This window comes from Aspergillus luchuensis, chromosome 8 (assembly GCF_016861625.1).
Source record: "Aspergillus luchuensis IFO 4308 DNA, chromosome 8, nearly complete sequence".
NCBI lineage: Eukaryota > Fungi > Ascomycota > Eurotiomycetes > Eurotiales > Aspergillaceae > Aspergillus > Aspergillus luchuensis.
The window spans coordinates 964413-985347 of NC_054856.1; the positions used below are offsets into that span (position 1 = coordinate 964413).

Consider the following 20935-nt stretch of genomic DNA (forward strand, 5'->3'; position numbering starts at 1 on the left):
CTAATCAATCTTATGATTTCTAAGGAAAGAATGTCTTGGACAATCATCACCAACAATAGCATGTGTACGCTGATCTTCGATCATTAATCCGTCTATATTTACATGATATGACTGCTATTACTGTGACTGCTATTACTGGTTAGGATAATGCAGAGTGAAAGAGTACTTCCAGCCCGACATGCCCGACGTCGGACGGTCCCCCGAGGCCGGATCATGACCGCGTGTGCTCGGTGTCAGAAGCGGAAAATTCGTGTGAGTGCGCTGATGGCACACGCTGACTTCTTCTATCATTAAATCTAATCTAATAGCCTCTTCTAGTGCGACGGAGTTACTCCCGTCTGTGGGGGTTGCCAACGAGCCCATGTAGAGTGCGTTGGAGGAGTTTCAGTCCGTGACATTTCCCGAAAGTAAGCCAGCTAATCATTGATCTGAACAGCCTGCTTATACCCACATACTAATATACTATTCTAGTTACGTCGATGAGCTAGAAGCGCGAATAGAATGGCTGGAGTCCATCATCCGGGAGCACCTACCATACATTGACCTCCACAAAGCTGATGAACCTGAGGGACGTGTTCCCTTGGATCGTCATCGTGGCTTGGTCAACAGAGGATCGAATCCTTCCTCTGCTCCTGAAGCAAATACTTCCCAAATTGGGAACGACAAGGATGACTGGGGTCCAGCGCGTGACATCACGGATCAACTTGGACTGGTCTCGATCAACGCAGAGGCGGATCTTCGATATTTGGGCCCTTCCAGCGGGCTATTCTTTACCAGGTTCGTGCTAACCGGTCTTGGACGACGAGCCGGATTGGCACAAGAATCAGTTCCCCAAACCGGAGGAACCAACTTCGTCCCTGCTGAGCTTCTCGATATTCAGCCCAAAGGTCTTCCATCTGACCTAGAACAGGCCCAGTGGTTGACACAGGCGTATTTCCAAGCAGTCCATGGGCAATACCCATTCCTGCATCAACCATCTCACCTGGACCTTCTGCAAAAGGCTTACAATGGCATCGAACTCCTCCTGCCCATCGATCAATTCCAGATCTACATGGTTCTGGCCATTGGGGCCACTATCCGATCGCAGCAATTAAAGATACTTCTTTCTGCAGAAGGATACTGTGCCTCGGCAATAGTCCACTTGGACACCATTTTCCAGAAATCGTCAGTGGGCGGCGTACAGTGCATGCTGCTTTTGCAAATGTACACATTTCATAATCCTTCCTCAGCGATTAGCTTGTGGACACTGCATTACCATTGTCTGGCTCATGTGTTGGAACTTGGTTTGCATCGTAATGTTCGAGGCTCTGCCTTCACCGAATTCGATCAAGAGATGCGCACCCGGGTTTTCTGGTGCGTGTATGCAATGGATCGTTACCTGTGCACCTCACTCGGTAGGGCAATAGGTATTATGGATGAGCAATGTGATTTGAGGGTATCTTGCGTTCTTCCTTACAGCCTATATATACGAGAGAAGACAACGCTAATAGTCAACATAGTTACCACACGATATCAACGACGAGGACCTACGACCAGACCAACCGATCCCAAATCAATCCTCTACACCAGGGATAACCGACATGTCTAGCGCGATCCACCTCTTCAAACTCGCTCGCTTCAGCGCGGAAATAAAATGCGTTTTGTACTGCGTCGACCGAAATTACCCCCCTTACACGCATCCCACCATCACAGACCCCAACCACTGGCAACAAGATATACTTCACCGTCTACAGCAGTGGAAAGCAACCATTCCTCAGCATCACCCACAAAGCCCATCGTACTATCTAAACAGTCTGCTCGAGATCAGGTACCATGAGTTAGTGATGTTGGTCGTACGCCCAAATCCTCTCTTCCCATACCCGTCCAAGACCTTGATCAAGTTGTGCTTTGATTCCGCCCTGGAATGCACAATGCTTTACCGCCATTTATACATTACCAGCATGCTGCACTATAACCGGACGATCGTGCAATCGCTGTTCCTATGCACAATCACTATCTTCTATTGTATCTGGGCACCAAATGGATTAGACGAAGAAGAAACAGCCCTCGACACCGTCTTGCAAGCCCTAAAGTCCGCTTCAGACATCCTCAGCGCCACCGGGGAATATTGGCTTGAAGTGAAACGAACTCGCGATGTACTGGATTGTATCACGAAGGCTACGGTGCGGCGGTTCGCTCGGAGGCTTGGTCATTTATCGGCATCACTTCCATCAGGAAGTAGCGGGACGTTGCACGATAATATCAGTGGTCAAGGGGTGTCGATAATGGACTTGCCTACAACTACCTTCAATGAAGGGTCGTGTACCGATGGCATCACTGGTAATGGTAATGCAGGGCCGGTCTCGGTAGATCCCTACTATGTGCCCACGCAGCAGCCGGATGCTACACCTGAGCTTTTGTCGTTTTTCATGGATCCTCAGCCGGAGTCGGCGATGGAGTTGTTAGATTTCTCATGGGATGTATTTGGTGGGGTGGATGATGCAATGCAGGAGATGATGGCTGGTGCTTCAGGAGAGTGATGAGATTCGGGATTGTGGATTATTGACATTTCGTGCGTTGTCATAGTATATACCGCTCAGTGTTGTGCATCTAAGTTGCTTTGTGAGTCTCTATGCCGGTTACGTTTTACAAAGATTCTGGTTGCCGCAGGTGTTCACTTCAACTGTAGTAGTGGATGCCTCAGGCCTGTATACGAGGGAGTGTGATTTGGCCTAGTCTCTGCCTAGCCGCTGTCAGGTCAGGTTCTTGCAATGGTGGAAAAGTGAGGTCTCCGACTTATGATATGGTTGATATCGTGTTGTCGAAAGAAAAGAATTCTGTTAGATGGTAAATCATGATGCCAGGTCAAGTCACTGTATAGACGACCCTCGCCATTATCGTAGGCTGTGCAATGCTATTACACCAACACTTCGTCTCTATGCACACATTATCATGAATAAGTAATATATCAATTATCCCTCTTTCGGCGTTGCACTGCTGGTCCCTTGATTGTCCTCGACCTCGCTGGTATGTGTCTTATCTGCTGTTTCAGTAGTCGTAAGTTTGTCATCCTTGGTAGGGTCGCTGCCGCCAAAGACGCCTTGCATTTCTTCGAGAGAGTAGTTGGAGGTCTATTCCTTGTGAGCAGATTCATCAGTAATCCAGAGTGGGGCATAAGACGCACCTCCTTCAAGAAAATGAATGAATATACGACGATCGCGTAGTTGAAGATCGCAAACATAAGAAACATCCTCCATCCGATATTTTCAATCGCATGCGGAGTCACCTGCGACATCATGAAGTTGAAGAGCCATTGTGAGGCTGCGCCGACGGTCACACCGATCTCACGAGTGCGACTCGAAAAAATCTCTCCGACGTATAGCCAGGGAAGAGGACCCCAGGACATGTTGAAACTGAATGCTTCACAATATGTCATGATGATCATGGCGATTCCCGCTGGCGAGGCGTTTCCGGTGTCGCTGGAGCTGGTTGGATGTGTGGCCAAGATGCAGGCAATGATGAGCATAAACGACCCCATCGCGGCAGCACCAACCATGAACGGCCATCGCCGACCGATGCGATCCATAACGAAAATCTGGAAGACCGAGACACCGACTACTTTAACCACACCGAAGAAGCCAGTCACCAGCTTGCTGGAGTTTCCTGCACCCACGGCGGAGAAGATCTGAGTGGCATAGTAAGCCAGGGACGTGTTTCCCGTAAGTTGCGCCGCTAGCTGAATCGTAAAGGCGATGAACAATCGATAGCGATTTGCGGGAAGCAGCAGTTCCCGGAAGGTGAACCCTTGCTTGATTCGAGCTTCCTCCTCAATACCAGCCAGAATTTCATCAAATTCTTGCTGGAGCTCCGCAGTTTCTTCCCCACCTCGTACCCATTTGAGAGACTCTCTAGCCTTATCAATTTTGCCCTTGGAGGCGAGCCATCGAGCGCTCTCTTTAACTGTGCACATACCGAAGAGGAGAAGGGACGAGGGGAGAAGCTGCAGGCCCAGTGCGATCTGCCATTGTTTTGTTGCGGATGGCTGGTCTATCGACACAGCGTACGTGACCCAATAGGCGACCATGACTCCCAAAGCGAAGAACAACTGGAAGCAAGACCCGAGTCGGCCACGTAGATCCTTGGGAGACATTTCAGCCGCATACACTGGAATCAGCACCGTTGCGGCACCAATGCCGAGACCAGCTATCACTCGGCCAGCGTAGAACGTGCCCAGAGTATGCGAGTTGACGACCTGCAAGATGGTACCGACGGTGAAGACAAGGGAACTGATGATGAGGCCGAGCCGGCGGCCTAGGTAGGATGCGATGGGTGTGGTGAAGAAGCAGCCGAAAAAGGCGCCTGCTTGGAGGATCGAAACGGCATTGGAGTTGACCGAGGTTTTCTGAGCGACCGTGTATCCGAAGTCATTTTGGAAAGAGGTCAGCGTAAGAACACCGCCTGGCCATTGTCTGGTTAGCTCGTCGTTGCATATAACAAATGATAAAGGTGCGCAGCGTACTAATGACACCGGTGTCGAATGCAAAGGCGAAAGAGCCCATGCAACTAGCAGACACCAGATAGATAGCTCGAAAGAGGCCCAATTTCCGACCCATTGTGAGAAAGACTGGTCCTCAAAGCGACCGCTTTCGGTGCGGGTTAGGAGCAGTGAGAGCCGATTTGGGAAGTAAGGGGGACAGAGAGCCAGATAACCTGTCAGTGCCAGCACTGATATTTAAGACGATCAGGCCAAAGTCTCGGTGGCTCAGCTGGCAGACCCCTGTTGTTGCGTGATTCGCGCTTGCGCGTGCTACACGGCAACTATAAGCTTGCGCGGGATATAACAAGTAATGGACTATCCCGTCAGCTGTGGCGCCTGCAGGTAGGCCCCTTGCTTTTGTGCAATCAGATGGCAGGTATGCGGCGTCCGTGCGAAGATCCTTTATATTGACATATCGATGAAAGTGGTCATCAAGCAATAAACCCCCGCCCCGGGGCGCTCGACTGAAGCACTAGCGGAGGGGAGGGCGGCCAAGTCCGGACGTCAGGCTCTGATGTCTGCGACTCTGCGAAGATGGTTGGTTCCGGATGGGCAACAGCTGGTGCGGATGACGTGCTAGCCATCTGTGACGACACGGCTCGCGCTCTCCAAATCGGAAAATAGAGACTGAGTTTGGACATCGGTGAAAGCTAGGTTCCAGAGCAGATCTATAATTGCTTTTTGTATTGCTGATTCTTTGGCCCTCCTTTCCGCCAGAGTCTCCGACATCTAGATGAGACAGCTGGGGCACTTTGAGATCTCGATCATGTCGCACATGGTGAAGGGCTAGGGATCGGTACCCCGCAAAATGTCGTGATGATCGACAGCGGACGGGGTGTGAGAAGATGCGACCATTGGTGGACTGAGCGACGAGGAATCAAGCCAGTCAGCATGCACTCCATCCAACTATGGGGACTTAAGGTTACTTCGACTTACTGGCTGGCCGCAATCGTTTCCTACAAGTCATAGCGGGGCCACTGGTGGTCCCTCGTCGGTTGCATCCTGTCCAGCATCATCGACCATGGTAGTATCCAAGGTCTGGCAGGGCTGGGGGATGTCTGTATACAGATGGAGTCACGAACGATAAGGCAGCGCCCAGCTCAGATCGACGCTGGAAGAGAGACGGAGCAAATGCCTCCTTTCCCAAAAGGGTCTGGACGTGCTCAGTCATCGCCAGAAATGGTATAGTGCAGGACTCTCGATCACATGTTTTCGAACCAGCTGATGTAAGCAATTGATTATGTCATTGGTGTCAGGAATCACGTGAGATTATGAGATCATGTATTCCTAAGGCATCACAGAAAGCACAATTTCCATATGCAGGCTCTCTCATCTTATGCCAATGTGCATTATTCTCAGCTAGTACCTTAGTAAGCGGAACTGTAACTCCCAGATTCGCACTTAAAGAGGCATCGCCAGTTCTCCTTCTAGCCAACATACTCGCCTTCCAGTATAGGAATCTCTCGCTACCTCGGTTGAAGAACCCGCATGCTCTTGATGACATAGTCTCTCATGACCTCATCCTTCTTCTGCTTAACATATCGTTTCTTTATTTTAGTTCCATTTACATATGCCTGATATTGTAGGACGATCGGCTATTCTATCGCACTAACACAGCACAACAGTCCGATGTTAGCAACCAAGGAGAAGACATCATCACAAGCAAATACAACCCATCACGAACTTGTACGGTGTTTCTTCCTAACCGGGCAATCACCCCAGAACCCTGACGTCGTTCAAAGCGCAGGTGATAGCCATGGCAGTCGCAAATGAATCAGTCGCTGGACCGGGTTAGTGATCGACATGATTGTCGAGCGGCCGCGGACTCCCTCCCCATAATGGATGGGTAGGATCTACACGTGGCAGGTTAGTGTGGACGTTTGAAACGAACCGTTGCAACGACCAAGATCATTGTCCATATTTTGGGTTATGATAAGAGTTCAAGACATTCTGATGCATAGATAAGCATGAGAGGCTGGAAGTAGGTCGTATGATCGATCCAGTTGCCACACGAGAGCTGGCACCAAAGCTACCACCACCGCCCTTCCCTTCCCAACCAAAGTCACAATTTGTGGACATCCAGCTAGTAAGGCATTTTATCCAGGGGTCTGCATCTCTCCCAGCGAATTCCGACCACTGGCATAACCGCCAAATGCCAGATAAGGGACTTCGATCAGCCAGTCATATCTGAAGTGCTGCCGCCAGGGCCTCATGGTTGACCGTTCCCGATCTGGCCCAAAAATTGGTCGATCTTGCCTTGATTCACAGAAATGGGTGGAGTTTCTGGAGTCGGCATCGACACCCAGTCAGCTGAGGCCGGATCCACTCCCGCTCGCTTGAACCGTGGTTCACACCTGAGACAGGTCTGGACGTCTCTGGATGTGCGACTCGCTTTTCCGACGTTCGGATGCTTGCCTAATGTAGCGAGGACTGAGTCGTTTAGCGATGAAGAACGATTATGGTCCAGCCGGCCAAGCGCACTATTGAGGAGTAGGATATCTATAGCCTGCTTCCTCGCTCACCGTAAGCCCGGATCCATGTCTCACTCCGGTACGCCGACCGACAAGAAAATAGGCACGATTCCCGGCGATGGCAAACCTGCCCAACCGAGTAATTCCTCCGGTGTCAAATGATGGTACAGAAGCACGCACTCCCGACAAAGCGCTGTGGAGAGATCCCTGGAGAAGAGGATACTCTGTAGATTACAGAGGAAAACTTTGGGTCCGGAGAATAAGTGGGCTCCGCAAAACGATATACGGCACACAGTAAATGTCTGAACTCATTATTATATGGCATTAAATAGCAGGACAAGTTGGCGTAACTCGTGAACATGCGTTTGGCTGTCTAGAGTGAGACAGATAGTAGTAGAGGTAGTATAGAAACAAACAAAAGAAACATGTCCGCTATGAGCGGCTGGTCCGGTCACTACCCCAGCGGCTGCCCTTTTGGTTGGATACCACCGAGATCTCAACCTGCTTCTTGATCCCCCGCCCGGACTCCACCATCGACCCCGAATGGTAGCTATCCTTAAGGATCTGCTCGATACTGTCGCAGTCATCGCGGTTGTCCGTACTGGGCTGCTCCTGCGCATGAGACTGGAAGGTGCCGTTCTTCGCGGTTCCTTTCTGACCTGAGAGCGGACCACTGAGTTCGTAGGAGCGAGAACGCGCCGCACTTGAAAGCTTTCTCACAGACGAGATAAGTAGAGGTCGGATGCAGGGCACAGAGGAGGTGATGATAATGATCAGGTTCTCTGAGAAACCCCAGCGAATCAACTCGACCGCACCGCCGGCACCGAGGTTCGTGATGCTGGGGACTTCCTTGAGTTTGGTGGTCTTGATGATCGAGGCGACCATAGCACTATTTCCGCGTAAGCTGACAGGACAATAAGTGAAACCGTTGATATACTGACACTATTCCGAGACTAAGCAGGATAATCAAACTGACTTTGATCCGCAGCTTCAAGTTTAGGTTCCAGAAAATAATCGTGGGGAACACCGCCAGGAAGAGATCAGTAGCAGAGTTGACGGCTAGATACACCTGACGTTAGCCATACATCCCAGTTGAGACGGCCAGTGGATGGCAAGGACCTACTTGACGAAAAGTAAGAAAAGTTGACCACCGCGACACTACTACCACATGTTGTCTTCACGGTCGGATCCCAAAGAACCCGAGCGTTGCGGCAGATGGAAAGTGGCAGCACCGCAGAAACGATGTTGGCGCTGAGCTGCAGCAACATGACAATCCATAATGCGACACAATACTTCTTCTTTCCACCGAGGATAGCCAACAGGTAGAGGACAAATGATGAGCGGGCGATGCCGGTGCTGAGGGTGACCAGAAGTACCTCGAAGGATATGTATTTCAGCACCTTCGAAGTGTTATGGAACGGGAGTTTGGTGAGATTCGTGCCGAAGCCATTTTGGACAGAAAGCGTCAAGATGACCGTGGATGCGAGTGTCAGTGCCTGAAACACAGATGGTCAGACATGCGACAAAAGGGCCCATGGTTAGTGCGGGGAGAGGAAAGGACGATTAGTTACCCAGGCTATGATCATCAACACATCGTCAATGCGAAAGTTGCGAATCTTGATCTTTGCAATGATTCGGAGAATGAGAATAAAGGTGGCTATTGCAACTGCAGCCCACATGCCCCTTTCCAGGGCCAGTCCGGAAGGGTTGGTTATGCTGGAACCCATCACGAAGGGCAAAGGTCCGCGACGATAGAGGTCATTCTTTGGCAGAACAGATGCGACCACTCAAGTATATTTATTTTATCGTAAAACTAACTTGCTTCCCACAAGATTTCGGCACCAGGGGAATTATACTTTCTGAGTCGCCTTAGTCCTGATGACTGCCGACTGGACAGGTTCGTGCATGGCTGGGATATTGGATCCATGGTGCAGATAACATAATATTAGGGAGATTTGGTCCTTCCATCCATCCAATTCCTGGGTGCTCCGGCGACCCGACGGACAAATCTCGCGAAAGACAGTGGAGACTATTGTCCCAGTTGGCCAGGGCAATTGGACAAAGCTTTCCCCAATAGGCAGACGTCGCCGGGGAAAAGAGTCCCAGAGTCTGAATAATCCAACCCTACTACTGGAATCCTGGTGGCGCTTAGCGTGCAGCAGTGGATGCATTCGCCACGAGGTGAACAGGGGTCGGCTTCATCCTTGTTCATTTCTAGAATAACACCAGGATTCTCACTTGCCGGTACTCCAATTTATTAGGACTCCTGCAGCCGGCACTGAAGATAATCAAATGACCGTTATGGCCTTCCCACTTTCTGCAGATCTACCCATGCCCTACGGGGAGGGTAGAGAGATGATCCCTTGCTCTAAGCTCACCATGGACAGCGACCGGTACGGGGATCCTCACGTCGTGTTTGCTTGAAATAACGGTGGGTCGTTGTCAAACTTTGAGGGAAATTTTTTTCAGCTTATTCAGGCCACATTCCAGAGTTGAGAGATGCCGCAGCCAGCACACTCAGGAACAAGCCTTTGGCGTTCTTGGTCTTGGTCGCAAAGAAAAGTTACGTACACCGGCAAGGGAGAGGGAAGGGGAGATTCTGAATTAAAACAAAATTAGGAGCAACTGAACAGACTAGAAATATTAGCGACAAGTTCTTTCTATCTCAGACCACGGAGGAATCGCTAGCAGGCACCGAAGCAAGCCGAAGGAGTCAGTCAGCAGCGTGTGAAGGATTCGGCACCGTCTGTTCGTGGACGAGGGCAAAGACAAATCCCCGGAACATCCGCGGTACTCATTTTTAGACGCACCATCGGCCAGCTGCCAATAAAACGGTTAGCACAGCTCCACTCCGTCCGGTTCCAGTGCTCGCCGAAAGCCTAAATCCTGCCCTCTGGAGTTGCATGGTGCCATTCTGATCCAATACTACGCCTCATAGCCAATCTAGCGAGCGGGGCCCGAAATTACCTGGAGCAAGTGCCACTGTCCCATCGCCCAACTGGAAGCCGTTCTCCGATCGTGTGTGTGCCACTGTGCCTGGACAATGATTCCGGCCCCTGTGTCAGCCAGATAACTCACTAATTCCATCCCCAAATCCATCCACACCTCTTGCCTCGGCGGCTCGGCCAGTTCCTGGCCATCGCTCTACTCCGTAGTATCTCTTCCACTACCCAGCGCCCGGCTAATCCGCGGTGGTAGAATTATCCACTGTTTGCTCCGCGACTTTACGCACTTGGGGAACATGTCCGATGATAGCTGAATAGCCTCCTCCTGATCTTGAGATACGGCTGCCTGTATCGATTTGCATATAAAGTACGTTTCCCTCGGCAGGGATCGTCACTTTCTTCACTCAATCCAGTCACTTCCTTTCTTCCATCCTCTCCTTCCTTCATTATCTTTGCAGGATGAAGGCTTCCTGGTCCTTTGCGGCAACCGTCGCTGCTCTCGCCTCCAAGGCTGTCGCTTCTAGCGACTGCCACTGCCTGCCCGGCGATAGCTGCTGGCCTTCGACCTCCAGCTGGGACTCCCTCAATAGCACTGTGGGCGGTCGCTTGGTTGCGACTGTTCCCATTGGTACTCCTTGCCATGACCCTAACTACAATGGCGCTGAGTGCACGAATTTGCAGGACAACTGGTACTACCCGCAAACTCAGTAAGGCACCCCCTCCTCCACTCCCTAAACTTAGACCATGCTGACGTCAGACAATCTCAGCTTGATCTCTTCTTCTTCTGTTATGCAGCCCTACTTTGCCAACCAGAGCTGTGATCCTTTCCAGCCTGAGTCCCGGCCCTGCCTGCTTGGCAACTACGTGAGCTACGCTGTCAACGTCTCCACGACTGATGATGTTGTTGCTGCGGTCAACTTCGCTAAGGAGAACAACATCCGTCTGGTGATCAGGAACACCGGTCATGAGTAAGTTCTGCACTATTCCTCTATATCATGTAGGATGGTGTGCTAATCCATCTCATAGTTACCTTGGCCGTTCCACTGGTGCTGGTGCCCTGGCCATCTGGACTCACTACCTGAACGACGTCGAGATCACCGAGTGGTCGGACTCCACCTACGAGGGTTCTGCTGTTAAGCTGGGCAGTGGTGTCACTGGCTACAATGTGCTCGATGCTACCCACGGAAAGGGACTTGTTGTCGTCGGCGGCGAATGCCCTACTGTCGGTCTCGCTGGTGGATACACCATGGGTGGCGGTCACTCCGCTCTGAGCACTGCCTTCGGTCTGGGTGCTGACCAGACCCTGTCCTTCGAGGTTGTCACTGCTTCGGGCGAGGTCATCACGGCCTCCCGGACCAACAACACCGACCTGTACTGGGCCCTCAGTGGTGGTGGTGCCGGTAACTTCGGTGTTGTCACCTCTCTCACCGTCAAGGCCCACCCGGATGCCACCGTCTCCGGTGCTGCCCTTGAGTTCACCGTTGCCAACATCACCTCCGATCTCTTCTTCGAGGCCGTGGAGCACTTCCACACCCTGCTGCCCGCCATGGTCGATGCTGGCACCACCGTTATCTATGAGATGACCAACGAGATCTTCCTCATCAACCCCTTGACCGCCTACAACAAGACCACCGCTGAGGTCAAGGCCATCCTGTCTCCCTTCCTCTCCGCCCTGACCGACCTGGGCATCGCGTACACCGTTGCCTACACCCAGTACTCCTCTTACTACGAGCACTACGAGAAGTACATGGGACCCCTCCCCTACGGCAACCTCGAGGTCGGCCAGTACAACTACGGCGGTCGCCTCCTCCCCCGTGACACCCTCACTTCCAACACCGCTGACCTCGTCTCCGTCCTCCGCAACATCACCAATGACGGTCTCATCGCTGTCGGTGTCGGTTTGAACGTCACCAACTCCAACGACACCGCCAACGCCGTCTTCCAGCCCTGGCGTAACGCCGCCGTGACCATGCAGTTCGGATCCGCCTGGAACGAGACTGCCCCTTGGTCCGAGATGGTCGCCGACCAGCTGCGCATTGCCAACGACTACATGCCCCAGTTCGAGGCCGTGACCCCCGGCTCTGGCTCCTACGAGAACGAGGGCAGCTTCCGTCAGCAGAACTGGCAGAAGGAATTCTTCGGCGCCAACTACGCCCAGCTCTGCGAGGTCAAGGAGAAGTACGACCCCGACCATGTCTTCTACGTCACCAAGGGTGCCGGTAGCGAGTACTGGTCTGTGGCTGAGTCGGGTCGCATGTGCAAGACTGAGCAGGCATGCGCTGCTGTCTGAGAATATTGTATCATACCCCATACGTAATGTTTATATGTGGATTTTACTGTACAGTATTGAGCTTGCGCGGTTGTATAGACGATAGATTACGGCTTTCATAGACTAATAATGTCATTTTCTTACGTGATTCAACTTTTACCCCCTTATTATTTGATTATGATCGTTCTCCTTGATCAGTGAGAGCTATAGTAAAGCAAAACTGCCTTAACATGATAGAATACTAGGTATTAGGCAGTTTTGCAAATTCACTAGTCGTGTCACTCCAAGTAGCGAGAGCATAGGAAGAATATTCCCGTCATGCTTCCAATCGACGGCTTGGGTGAATTAGGAGAGTTCTGTGGGACAAATAAAGGGATAAGTAGAAAGAGGGGACATAAGCGTAATAGCAATAATAAAGAGAGAGAGAGAGAAGTGAATAAATAAACCAGAAATAAAAATTGAAGGTACGAACAAATATTCTGAGGCCATATATATATATATATATATTCTGCCCGAGGCATTAGTAGTTATGGCACCGAGTCATAACTAGTAGTAATAATTATTATTACCGCGGTAATGTTACTACGGCCGATAACAATGTACGCTATGAAAGTATCTTGATGTTTCAGAAAAACAGAAAGGGGTGTCATATCATATAGTGAATGTGGGAGGAAACTGGATGATGAATTTCAGGCCTATCTATCGAACAGGAGGTCCCTTTTGAATACCTAGTATATCACGGGTGCAGGTAGTTATGATATTTGTGTGCTTGGCTCGAAAGTAAATCATTGATGAAGATATAAATATTTGCTGTCGGAAGATATTTCCCCGGGCTCGGTCTCTATAGCTGAGACAGAGGTTTACCTAACTTTAATGTCTCTACATTGTTTCGGAGCCCAAGCTACTAGAGAGCCTAATTCCCTATAGCTCATGAAGGAATAAGCAGATGCTGGAACAGGGATATCTGTGGTACAATCTCTCTATAACTGAGGGCTAATTGTAAGCTGACATTTTGGTTCCTCGTTCTTGACCATTTAATCCCTTCCGTAACGTCCCGCTTATGACAGTTATTTGAGTCGATCTTCATATTATTACGAGCAGAGTCTGAGATATCCTCACACAGTGATTCAGCCAGAAGGCGTACACTAGGCTATTGGTGTATTTTTTTCTCCCAAGAAGGTCTCACACGTATCTCTCAGGATACTCACCGAAGCGTGCCTCAGACTGTCATGTCTCCGACAATATCTTACAGGCATAAGTTGGCACCATGCTTCTAGCACATGACAACGATGCAATCCAGTGATTGACTGAAGTCAGTGTCATGAAATAGCCCGAGTACTAACGGTGAAAGCCAATGCAGGTAGGGGAGGTCGAGAGTTGAGATCTTCCGACTCGGTTAATTAGGAACTGCTTCGGGTCAAGCAGCTAGTAATTTGCCAGCTATACTTTTGTTGTAGGTTTTGGAGCAGTCGCCAAGCTCACCTCTTTACACCTTGCCGTGCGCAATCTCGCCTAAGTGAAGGTCTGAGCAACTCGTGCAGAAGTTATGCGACCTGAGGCCAGCAAGACATCGGTCACGGGATCGCTTAGTCATATCTCTGCGGGGAAGGAAGTGGGAACTACTTCTCCGTTCAGGTACTAGTTCGAAGATCTTGCCCAAATCCTGCTGTTTGAATACGTCAAGCGGGTGTTAAGATTTGGAAAACAGTCTGTTGTCTAATTATTGTGTGGATGTTTCATGGCCATCATGGAAGTAGTCCTGTGTACTGAGCTGGTGTGTTGACTGAATGTCCTGCATGCAGAGAAGAACGGGTAAATGGTGGGGAGTCCATTCCTCGTAAAATTTATGACAGGGGCATAGGGTGAAACAGTCGTTTCCTGTATATTGTCTGTTAATCAACCAAGCTTTACAGCGCGGATATTGGACAGATAGATATTCGACAGGCATCCTGTGCAGGGTTCTCTGCAGCTGCCGCAGATGTCTGATAATAACGAGACATACTCCGTCCCCTGCTGATCCATCATGATGCTGGTGCCGCGGCGACCCTCGCTTCGAGATGCAGACTGAGGATGAGCAGCGCACGGATTGACTGGAATGAACCGCGTCGAAGCGAGATGCCCGTTATGTCCAATTCCACGGCTATAGTTGCCTCGTAATGGCGTGGCTGTCGAGTCCGAGCCCTGATCAGCGAACAGGGTCGGATAAACAGGGTCTTGTAGAGGGTGTAAGTGGGGAGATCGTGAGGTGGAAAGGGTCGTTATTTGAGGCTGGGGGAGACGATCGGGGACGGTCACAATAAAAGGGCAGCTGGAATAGGTTGGCACAGCAGATGAAGACCCTGGCCAAGGGTTGACAGGGCCCATTGAGAGCCGCGGACAGCGGCGAGGGGATGCGTGGCCTGTGGATGCGGCAGCGGGACACAGCCAAACAGAGGGGTGGATGGCATTCCCACCGCCAGCCTGATCGGCCACCTTGTTCCGCCAATAGTCAGCCGTTATCTGCCACTCCGTCCCGTGCCTGGAGCGGAATAGACTCTCCGCCTACTGTATCCGGCAAGGCAGGTGGCTGCCATCCCCGATTCTGCCGGGAAGGTCTCCAGCAAGTTTACGTTCGCTCGTCTCCATCTCTCCATCTCTCCTGGCCGATCTGGCGGCCTGGCCGTGTGTCCCTCGTTCCTTTTTTTCTCCCATTATAATATCTTCCGTGATTTCCTTCTTTCCTTCGATTCTGTCCCTTCTAGCGTCTCTATTTTTGCTTCTTTCTTTCAGCCTATTCCCGCTTGTCTGCCTCTTGTTGTCAGACACCCCGTGTGTGGGATTCTTTTCCACTTCCACTTTGCTTAGGAGTCCCCTACCTTACTTGGAGGGGTTTATAAGTCGCTCGCTTAACACACTTTGCTTGGATCACATACTATATACCCTTTGATTTTCTACAGCTCCTTCAGGCGTTCAGCTTTCTTTTCTTCCCACATGGCTCGCCTTCTTTTCGCCGCCTGCAGCGCCCTGCTGCTGGCCACGCAAGCAGCCGCCGACACCTTCCCCTACAGCACCTACCGCACCGCTCCATACACCCCTCCCCAAATCAAGGTCACCAAGTCCGGCCAAACAGACCCGGGTTATATATTCGTCGGTCCCCGTGGAAATCAGCCGCAAGGAACGGCTGCCCTGATATACGATGAGGACGGCCACTTGGTCTACCAGGGGCCGGAGGAGGTAACGGCCAACTTCAAGGTGCAGAAACTCTTCAACGAGGACGTCATCACCTTCTGGGCTGGTAACATGATGGATCTGGGTTTTGGATACGGCACGGTTCATATTCTTGACAACACCTACCGCGAAATCTACACCGTCACCCTCCAGGACAACTTCGTCTCGCCCGATGGCGCCCCCAGGGATTCGTACATCGATCTACACGAGAGTCATGTGACGGATCGCAACACTCTCTTGGTCACGGCCTACAATGTCACTCAGCATGACTTGTCCTCCATCGGCGGCAAGGTGGACGACTACATGCTCGACGGCATGTTCTTCGAAATCGATATCGCGACCAACGAGATCGTGTATCAGTGGAGCGCATTGGACCACCTTCAGGACATCCCCCTCGAGGCCTCCAAGCAGGGCTTGGGAGCAGATCAGGGGACGCAGGACAAGCCCTGGGACGCTTACCACATCAACTCCGTCGAGCTGATGGATGAAGGATACATCATTTCGCTGCGTCACTACTGGTCCGGTTTCTACGTTCACAACAATGGGTCAGTGATGTGGCAGCTCAGTGTAAGTGGAATCGTGTTCGCTCTGGTCGTAACCTACTTGCTAAAATCTGATAGGGTGAACGCAACGCCGGCGACTTTGAGATTGATGACGGTGCCATCTTCTCCTGGCAGCACGACATCCGTGTCTACCACCAGACGGAAGACAGCATGCAAATCAGCTTGTTCAACAACGCCAACACACCCACGGATACTGTCGACGCAACCACCGGCTTGAATCTGCACGTTGACCTGACCAACCGCAAGGTGTCCACGCTGCGCACGCTGAAAGACTCGAGTGACGTGATACACAGTGTCAGCCAGGGCAGCTACCAGCTTCTCAGTGAGGAGACGTCTCACGTTGTGCTCGGTTACGGTTCCATCGCGAAAGTCAAGGAGTATGACGCCCACAACAACGAGGTGATGACGGCGCAGTTCGGTGACGACAATGCGGTGGCGTCTTACCGCGGCTACAAGTGCCAGTGGAAGGCGACCCCCTTCTGGCAGCCCGCCGTGGCGATCGTGCGGACGACGTCGGATGCGGCTACTCTGTTTATGAGCTGGAACGGAGCCACGGAATATGACAACTGGGCCATCTACACGGCCTCGTCGGCAGATGCAGTTGACCCGACATTTGTCACGTCGATCAAGCGCAACGGGTTCGAGACCACGGCGCATGTGACGGGACTGCGCACCAACTGGCTCCAAGTGGTTGCTCGGAAGGGTAACATTCCTCTGGGGACATCCGCCATGGCGTACTTCTAGACAGTGTTCTGACGCACGAATGACGGTTGGGATGGTGTTGAGCGAGGGTCAGGGTGTACATGCAGATTTTCATTGTATATATTGATGATTCTAAGTTTTGTAAATAGTATACCCTTTACGGCAGCATTCTGCTTGTTGCTAGCAATGATGAATAGAGCTATATGAAGTCTATCTAGCTTGACATACCTTATCATTTTGGGCATTTGGCCAGCATATGCTGCCAAAGAAAGGCATCCTCTGACGGCCAGATAATCCTCCCTTCCAGATCAGACGTGACACGATGTCCCGTCCATCACGCACTTGTGTGTCCCATCTGCCTCTCTGGGGAGGACCAGTGCGACAGCACCGGCAGAGATGTGATGAGCGTGCTCAAGCTGGGAATCTTCAGAGCACAAGTACCTGCAGCCAGACGTAATGTGCAACCAGCCAACATTATACGCAGTGGTGATCCAGCCAGACCAACATATATAGACCCTTCACCTACCTGCCCATTGATCCAAACCTCCATAGTAGCCACCGCACACCTCAAAACCACATCCCTCTCTGATACTTACTATCCCCACATCAAAATGAAACCCACCATCCTCCTCCCTCTCCTTCTCCCGCTCGCCACCACCCACCCCACCCCCCAAGACACCACCACCATCACCACCAGCACCATAACCCCAGGCCACGCCATAATCCTTAACACATGCGCCTTCCCCATCTACGCATGGTCCGTCTCATCCATAGTCGGTCCGCAAATCACCATTCCCGCAGCTGCACCCGTCACCAGCAGCAGCAGCAGCAACAGCAACAGCACCACCCAACAATACTCCAACTACACGGAACCCTACCACCACGACGCGCAAACCGGCGGAGTGAGCATCAAGCTCACGACTCTCCGGAACGGGCTGTATACGGGCGCGCCGCAGACCATCTTCGCGTATAACTTTGTCGAAGGGCAGAATCAGGTGTGGTTTGATTTGTCGGATGTTTATGGCGACCCGTTTAAGGGGAGGAGGGTGAGTGTGCAGGTTAGGGTTGTGCAGGGCGGTGAGAATGGTGGTGGTGGAGGATGGGAGGAGAGTATTGTTTGGGAGGATGGGGTGCCGGTCGGGGGGAGTCAGGTTAGGGTTGTCGGGGCGGAGAGGGATTTGGTGGTTAGGTTGTGTTCGTAGGTTCTCCTTGGGGTTTAAGGGGGTGGTAGAGAGGAGGTGGGTAGTATGTTGATCTTGATGTGAGTGACGTTGAATGTGATTTTGTTGTTTATTTGTTCAATGCTTGTTGTTCAGTCAGTAGAGGTGGAATAAGGGTCCTATGGCTGGATAGGTTCTGTTGGTGGGTACTAGGTGGTTAGTATAGTAGGTAGTATGCAACTTGGGTAAGGTTGTGTGACTTGCCTGCGTGTATGGGGTGTAGGTGGAGGATGTTTGGATCGCAGGTAGGGGATGTAGAAAGGCAAGCAGATACTGGCTGCGAGAGATGTTTGGATGAGGATTCTGGTAGGCATTGTATCACAGTAGAGATGTGGTGATGTGATGAAGATGTAGTGGAGGGTGCTTGAGCAGATAACTATAGATGTATCATCTGCCTGAGGCTTCAAGGCACAACAACCCTATGAAATGGACGGCTTCTTGACTTGCTTCATAGAGATAGTGGCAGTTTACAACTCCCTCCCCTTGATTGGTGCCCGCGAGTCCCATGACCCCACGATTTCGGCCCCAATCATTGATAGTGCTTCCTCCAGCTGCCGCCCGATTGGACCCGAGGCTGGCTCGGGCCTGCAGATAACTTAGCAGAAGGGAGACTAGTAGCATACTTTACAGTTAGCACTCTCCCTGATGATGCGAAAAAATGCGGGGACCCGATGTGGGGGTCGGAAAATAACCTGGAGTAGGCTCCAACATAGCTGTCATGATGCATCTCTCCACCTCCAGACATCCAGATAAGCAAACATCAGGCCACACTCGCAGAATGCAATCACCCCCCTAGTCATCATGGACAGGCCTTCCAAGCGGCCGCGGCTGTCAATGGCCTGCAACATCTGTCGTCAGCGCAAGGTCAAATGCGATGCAGAGTATCCTAAGTGCCGCAATTGCCGCCTGCGCAACCAACAGTGTATCACCACCGATCCCCAGCGACCAGGGGTGACTGGCATCCGAGAATGGCTGGATATACCAGACAAACAGACTCCCCAGAACGATGATCAGCCTCAGCATCCGGCAGTTGGTGGTCAGAATCACCAGGAAGCGACTGACTCCCCACAGAAGCTGTCGCCTAATGAGGTGTCGCCCGTGCATCATCCGTTCGACGTCTCGTTTAACGTGGAACACGGCACCGACAAGGTCAAAATAATGGGTGGAAGCAGTTCGCAATGTTTGGCGAAATCTCTCGATGTCTACTTCAAGGCCGCCCGACTGAAACCAGTATCGGGTTGCTTCCGGTACGGGATGAGACACGCGGAGGAACTCGACCTGCCGTTATCTCTGTCTTTGCCGGAGCTACCAGACAGTGACCGGCGGGAACGCTATCTATCCGCCTATATCACTCGCATACACACTCTCTATCCTATCTTTAACACAACCCGGCTTCGCATGGGTACTGACCTCTTTGCCACGGCGGGTGGCTTCACCAACCTTCCGCGCGAGCAAATTCCGCGGATCGTGTCAGCATACTTAATCATGAGTTTAGGAGCAGACGAGATAGGCCAGGGGGCAACAGTAGACGGTGATCGCTATCTGCAAGCGGCCGCATGTCTGCTGTCTCATGTTATCATCATCCCGTATCTCCCGACCGTGCAGACACTTCTTCTTTTCACCATGGCATACCGCGGACGGAACCAGGAGGGTCTAGCCTGGCAGACTCTAGGCATGGCTATTCGGACTGCTTACACGCTTGGAATCAACCGGACTTCTACCTCCAACTCCGAAGGAAAGAACATCGAGCGACGCGTGTGGGCCGTGTGTTGGTGTCTGGAGAAGATGATGCATCTGGAATCGGGACGGCCGACTGTCATCGGATATCAGCAACCTAAGCCAGAAGATGCTCTAGGCGAGAGCAAATTCCTGAAGTGGCACGTCGAGCTTGGAGAATACCAAGGCAATATCAGTCATCATCTGTACAGTCATCAATCAGGGACAAGGGACGTGCGACAGATCCTCTTGGACACAGCGCGACTAGACCGCGAGCTGCTATCCTGGGCGAACCGGGTCCCTACCGACCTACGTCCGGGAAGTGATATCTTTTGCGCAGATGAGGAGTTTCACGCCGCCGCTTTTCTGTCCATCCAGTACCACAGCACCCTGATTTCGCTGCATCGCGCGGCTCTTATTGCCCCGACATCGAGCTTCGAGGAGGAAGTGGCGAAATATTGCTCCGATGAGCCATCGCAGTTTCGAATGCGTCATGGAGAGTCAATCTGCGTGGGCAGTGCTCGAGCGATTGCTAAACTTAGTGTCCAGTTGTCAGAACGCAAGACAGACTCGCAGACTATCCCGGCTGGCCCGTCCCTTCTGGCTTGTATTGTACTGGCTATCTTTCTGATTAAGCATCCGGGTTCGCGGTTGCAGGCCATGGATTTGCAGGTATGCTGTTCTCCCACTTACTCTGGAATTAAGTTAACGGGAACAGCTTCTCAAGGCATGTCTAGAGTATAGTAGTCAGCACCTATCTCGATACGATCCCGATCCCCGATTCATAGAAGGTATGATGGCATGAACTATGAGGGGAGCATATCAACTAAGCTAAATAGGTATCGCGGCTATCTACGAACAATGCAACACCCATCTCCGGTCCTGGTCGGCCGCAGAAGCCAAAAGGCGTCCACACAGTCGTGACAGTCTCACAAAACTTAATCCACTTCCTACCCCAGCAGTTGACGAAGCGCTGCCGCCTTGGAGGCCTACCGAAGTGATGCAGCCAAGTAATCTGCACAAACAGAGCAATGGTGGATACCAATCTCAGCGTGTGATACAATCAGCCGTATCTACACCTGCTATAGACCATGGCCAAGACCATCTAGACTCATTAGGATTTTCCAGCACATCAATGCTAGATGGGTTTGTCGCGGAGGGTGTCAACGTGGACCAAGTCTTTCCCTTCGAAGGATACAATGTGGAGGAGCTGTGGAATTGGATGGGATGCTTAGATAGTCCGGGGTCGATGCCTGACATACGATAATTTTCTACGGGGGAGATAAGTAACTGTAACTAGTAAGAATCAACAATTGTAACATTCAA

General features: G+C 51.5%; 8 protein-coding genes across 8 annotated transcripts; 6 read left to right on the forward strand and 2 right to left on the reverse strand.

Annotated features, from left to right (window-relative positions):
- Positions 1–147: 147 nt before the first annotated feature.
- Positions 148–2519, forward strand: AKAW2_80345S (uncharacterized protein; the record flags this gene model as incomplete). The annotated part of the gene is made up of 4 exons (XM_041681355.1): positions 148–252; positions 319–407; positions 472–1435; positions 1500–2519. 4 exons carry the CDS (start codon positions 148–150, stop codon positions 2517–2519), a joined length of 2178 nt encoding a protein of 725 aa, XP_041548306.1.
- A 432-nt stretch (positions 2520–2951) lies between these two features.
- Positions 2952–4592, reverse strand: AKAW2_80346A (putative MFS sugar transporter; the record flags this gene model as incomplete). The annotated part of the gene is made up of 3 exons (XM_041681357.1): positions 2952–3110; positions 3164–4437; positions 4499–4592. The coding sequence occupies 3 exons, from the start codon at positions 4590–4592 to the stop codon at positions 2952–2954; spliced, it is 1527 nt and encodes a 508-aa protein (XP_041548307.1).
- A 2194-nt stretch (positions 4593–6786) lies between these two features.
- On the forward strand, positions 6787–7149 carry AKAW2_80347S (uncharacterized protein; the record flags this gene model as incomplete). The annotated part of the gene is made up of 1 exon (XM_041681358.1): positions 6787–7149. The coding sequence occupies one exon, from the start codon at positions 6787–6789 to the stop codon at positions 7147–7149; it is 363 nt and encodes a 120-aa protein (XP_041548308.1).
- A 270-nt stretch (positions 7150–7419) lies between these two features.
- AKAW2_80348A (uncharacterized protein) lies at positions 7420–8714 on the reverse strand (the record flags this gene model as incomplete). Its single annotated transcript, XM_041681359.1, has 4 exons — positions 7420–7876; positions 7929–8046; positions 8111–8483; positions 8559–8714. 4 exons carry the CDS (start codon positions 8712–8714, stop codon positions 7420–7422), a joined length of 1104 nt encoding a protein of 367 aa, XP_041548309.1.
- A 1677-nt stretch (positions 8715–10391) lies between these two features.
- On the forward strand, positions 10392–12222 carry AKAW2_80349S (uncharacterized protein; the record flags this gene model as incomplete). The annotated part of the gene is made up of 3 exons (XM_041681360.1): positions 10392–10639; positions 10700–10900; positions 10959–12222. The coding sequence occupies 3 exons, from the start codon at positions 10392–10394 to the stop codon at positions 12220–12222; spliced, it is 1713 nt and encodes a 570-aa protein (XP_041548310.1).
- Positions 12223–15171: 2949 nt separating this feature from the next.
- On the forward strand, positions 15172–16715 carry AKAW2_80350S (arylsulfotransferase family protein; the record flags this gene model as incomplete). Its single annotated transcript, XM_041681361.1, has 2 exons — positions 15172–15975; positions 16029–16715. The coding sequence occupies 2 exons, from the start codon at positions 15172–15174 to the stop codon at positions 16713–16715; spliced, it is 1491 nt and encodes a 496-aa protein (XP_041548311.1).
- A 569-nt stretch (positions 16716–17284) lies between these two features.
- Positions 17285–17875, forward strand: AKAW2_80351S (uncharacterized protein; the record flags this gene model as incomplete). Its single annotated transcript, XM_041681362.1, has 1 exon — positions 17285–17875. The coding sequence occupies one exon, from the start codon at positions 17285–17287 to the stop codon at positions 17873–17875; it is 591 nt and encodes a 196-aa protein (XP_041548312.1).
- Positions 17876–18694: 819 nt separating this feature from the next.
- Positions 18695–20876, forward strand: AKAW2_80352S (uncharacterized protein; the record flags this gene model as incomplete). Its single annotated transcript, XM_041681363.1, has 3 exons — positions 18695–20281; positions 20328–20400; positions 20449–20876. The coding sequence occupies 3 exons, from the start codon at positions 18695–18697 to the stop codon at positions 20874–20876; spliced, it is 2088 nt and encodes a 695-aa protein (XP_041548313.1).
- Positions 20877–20935: the final 59 nt, after the last annotated feature.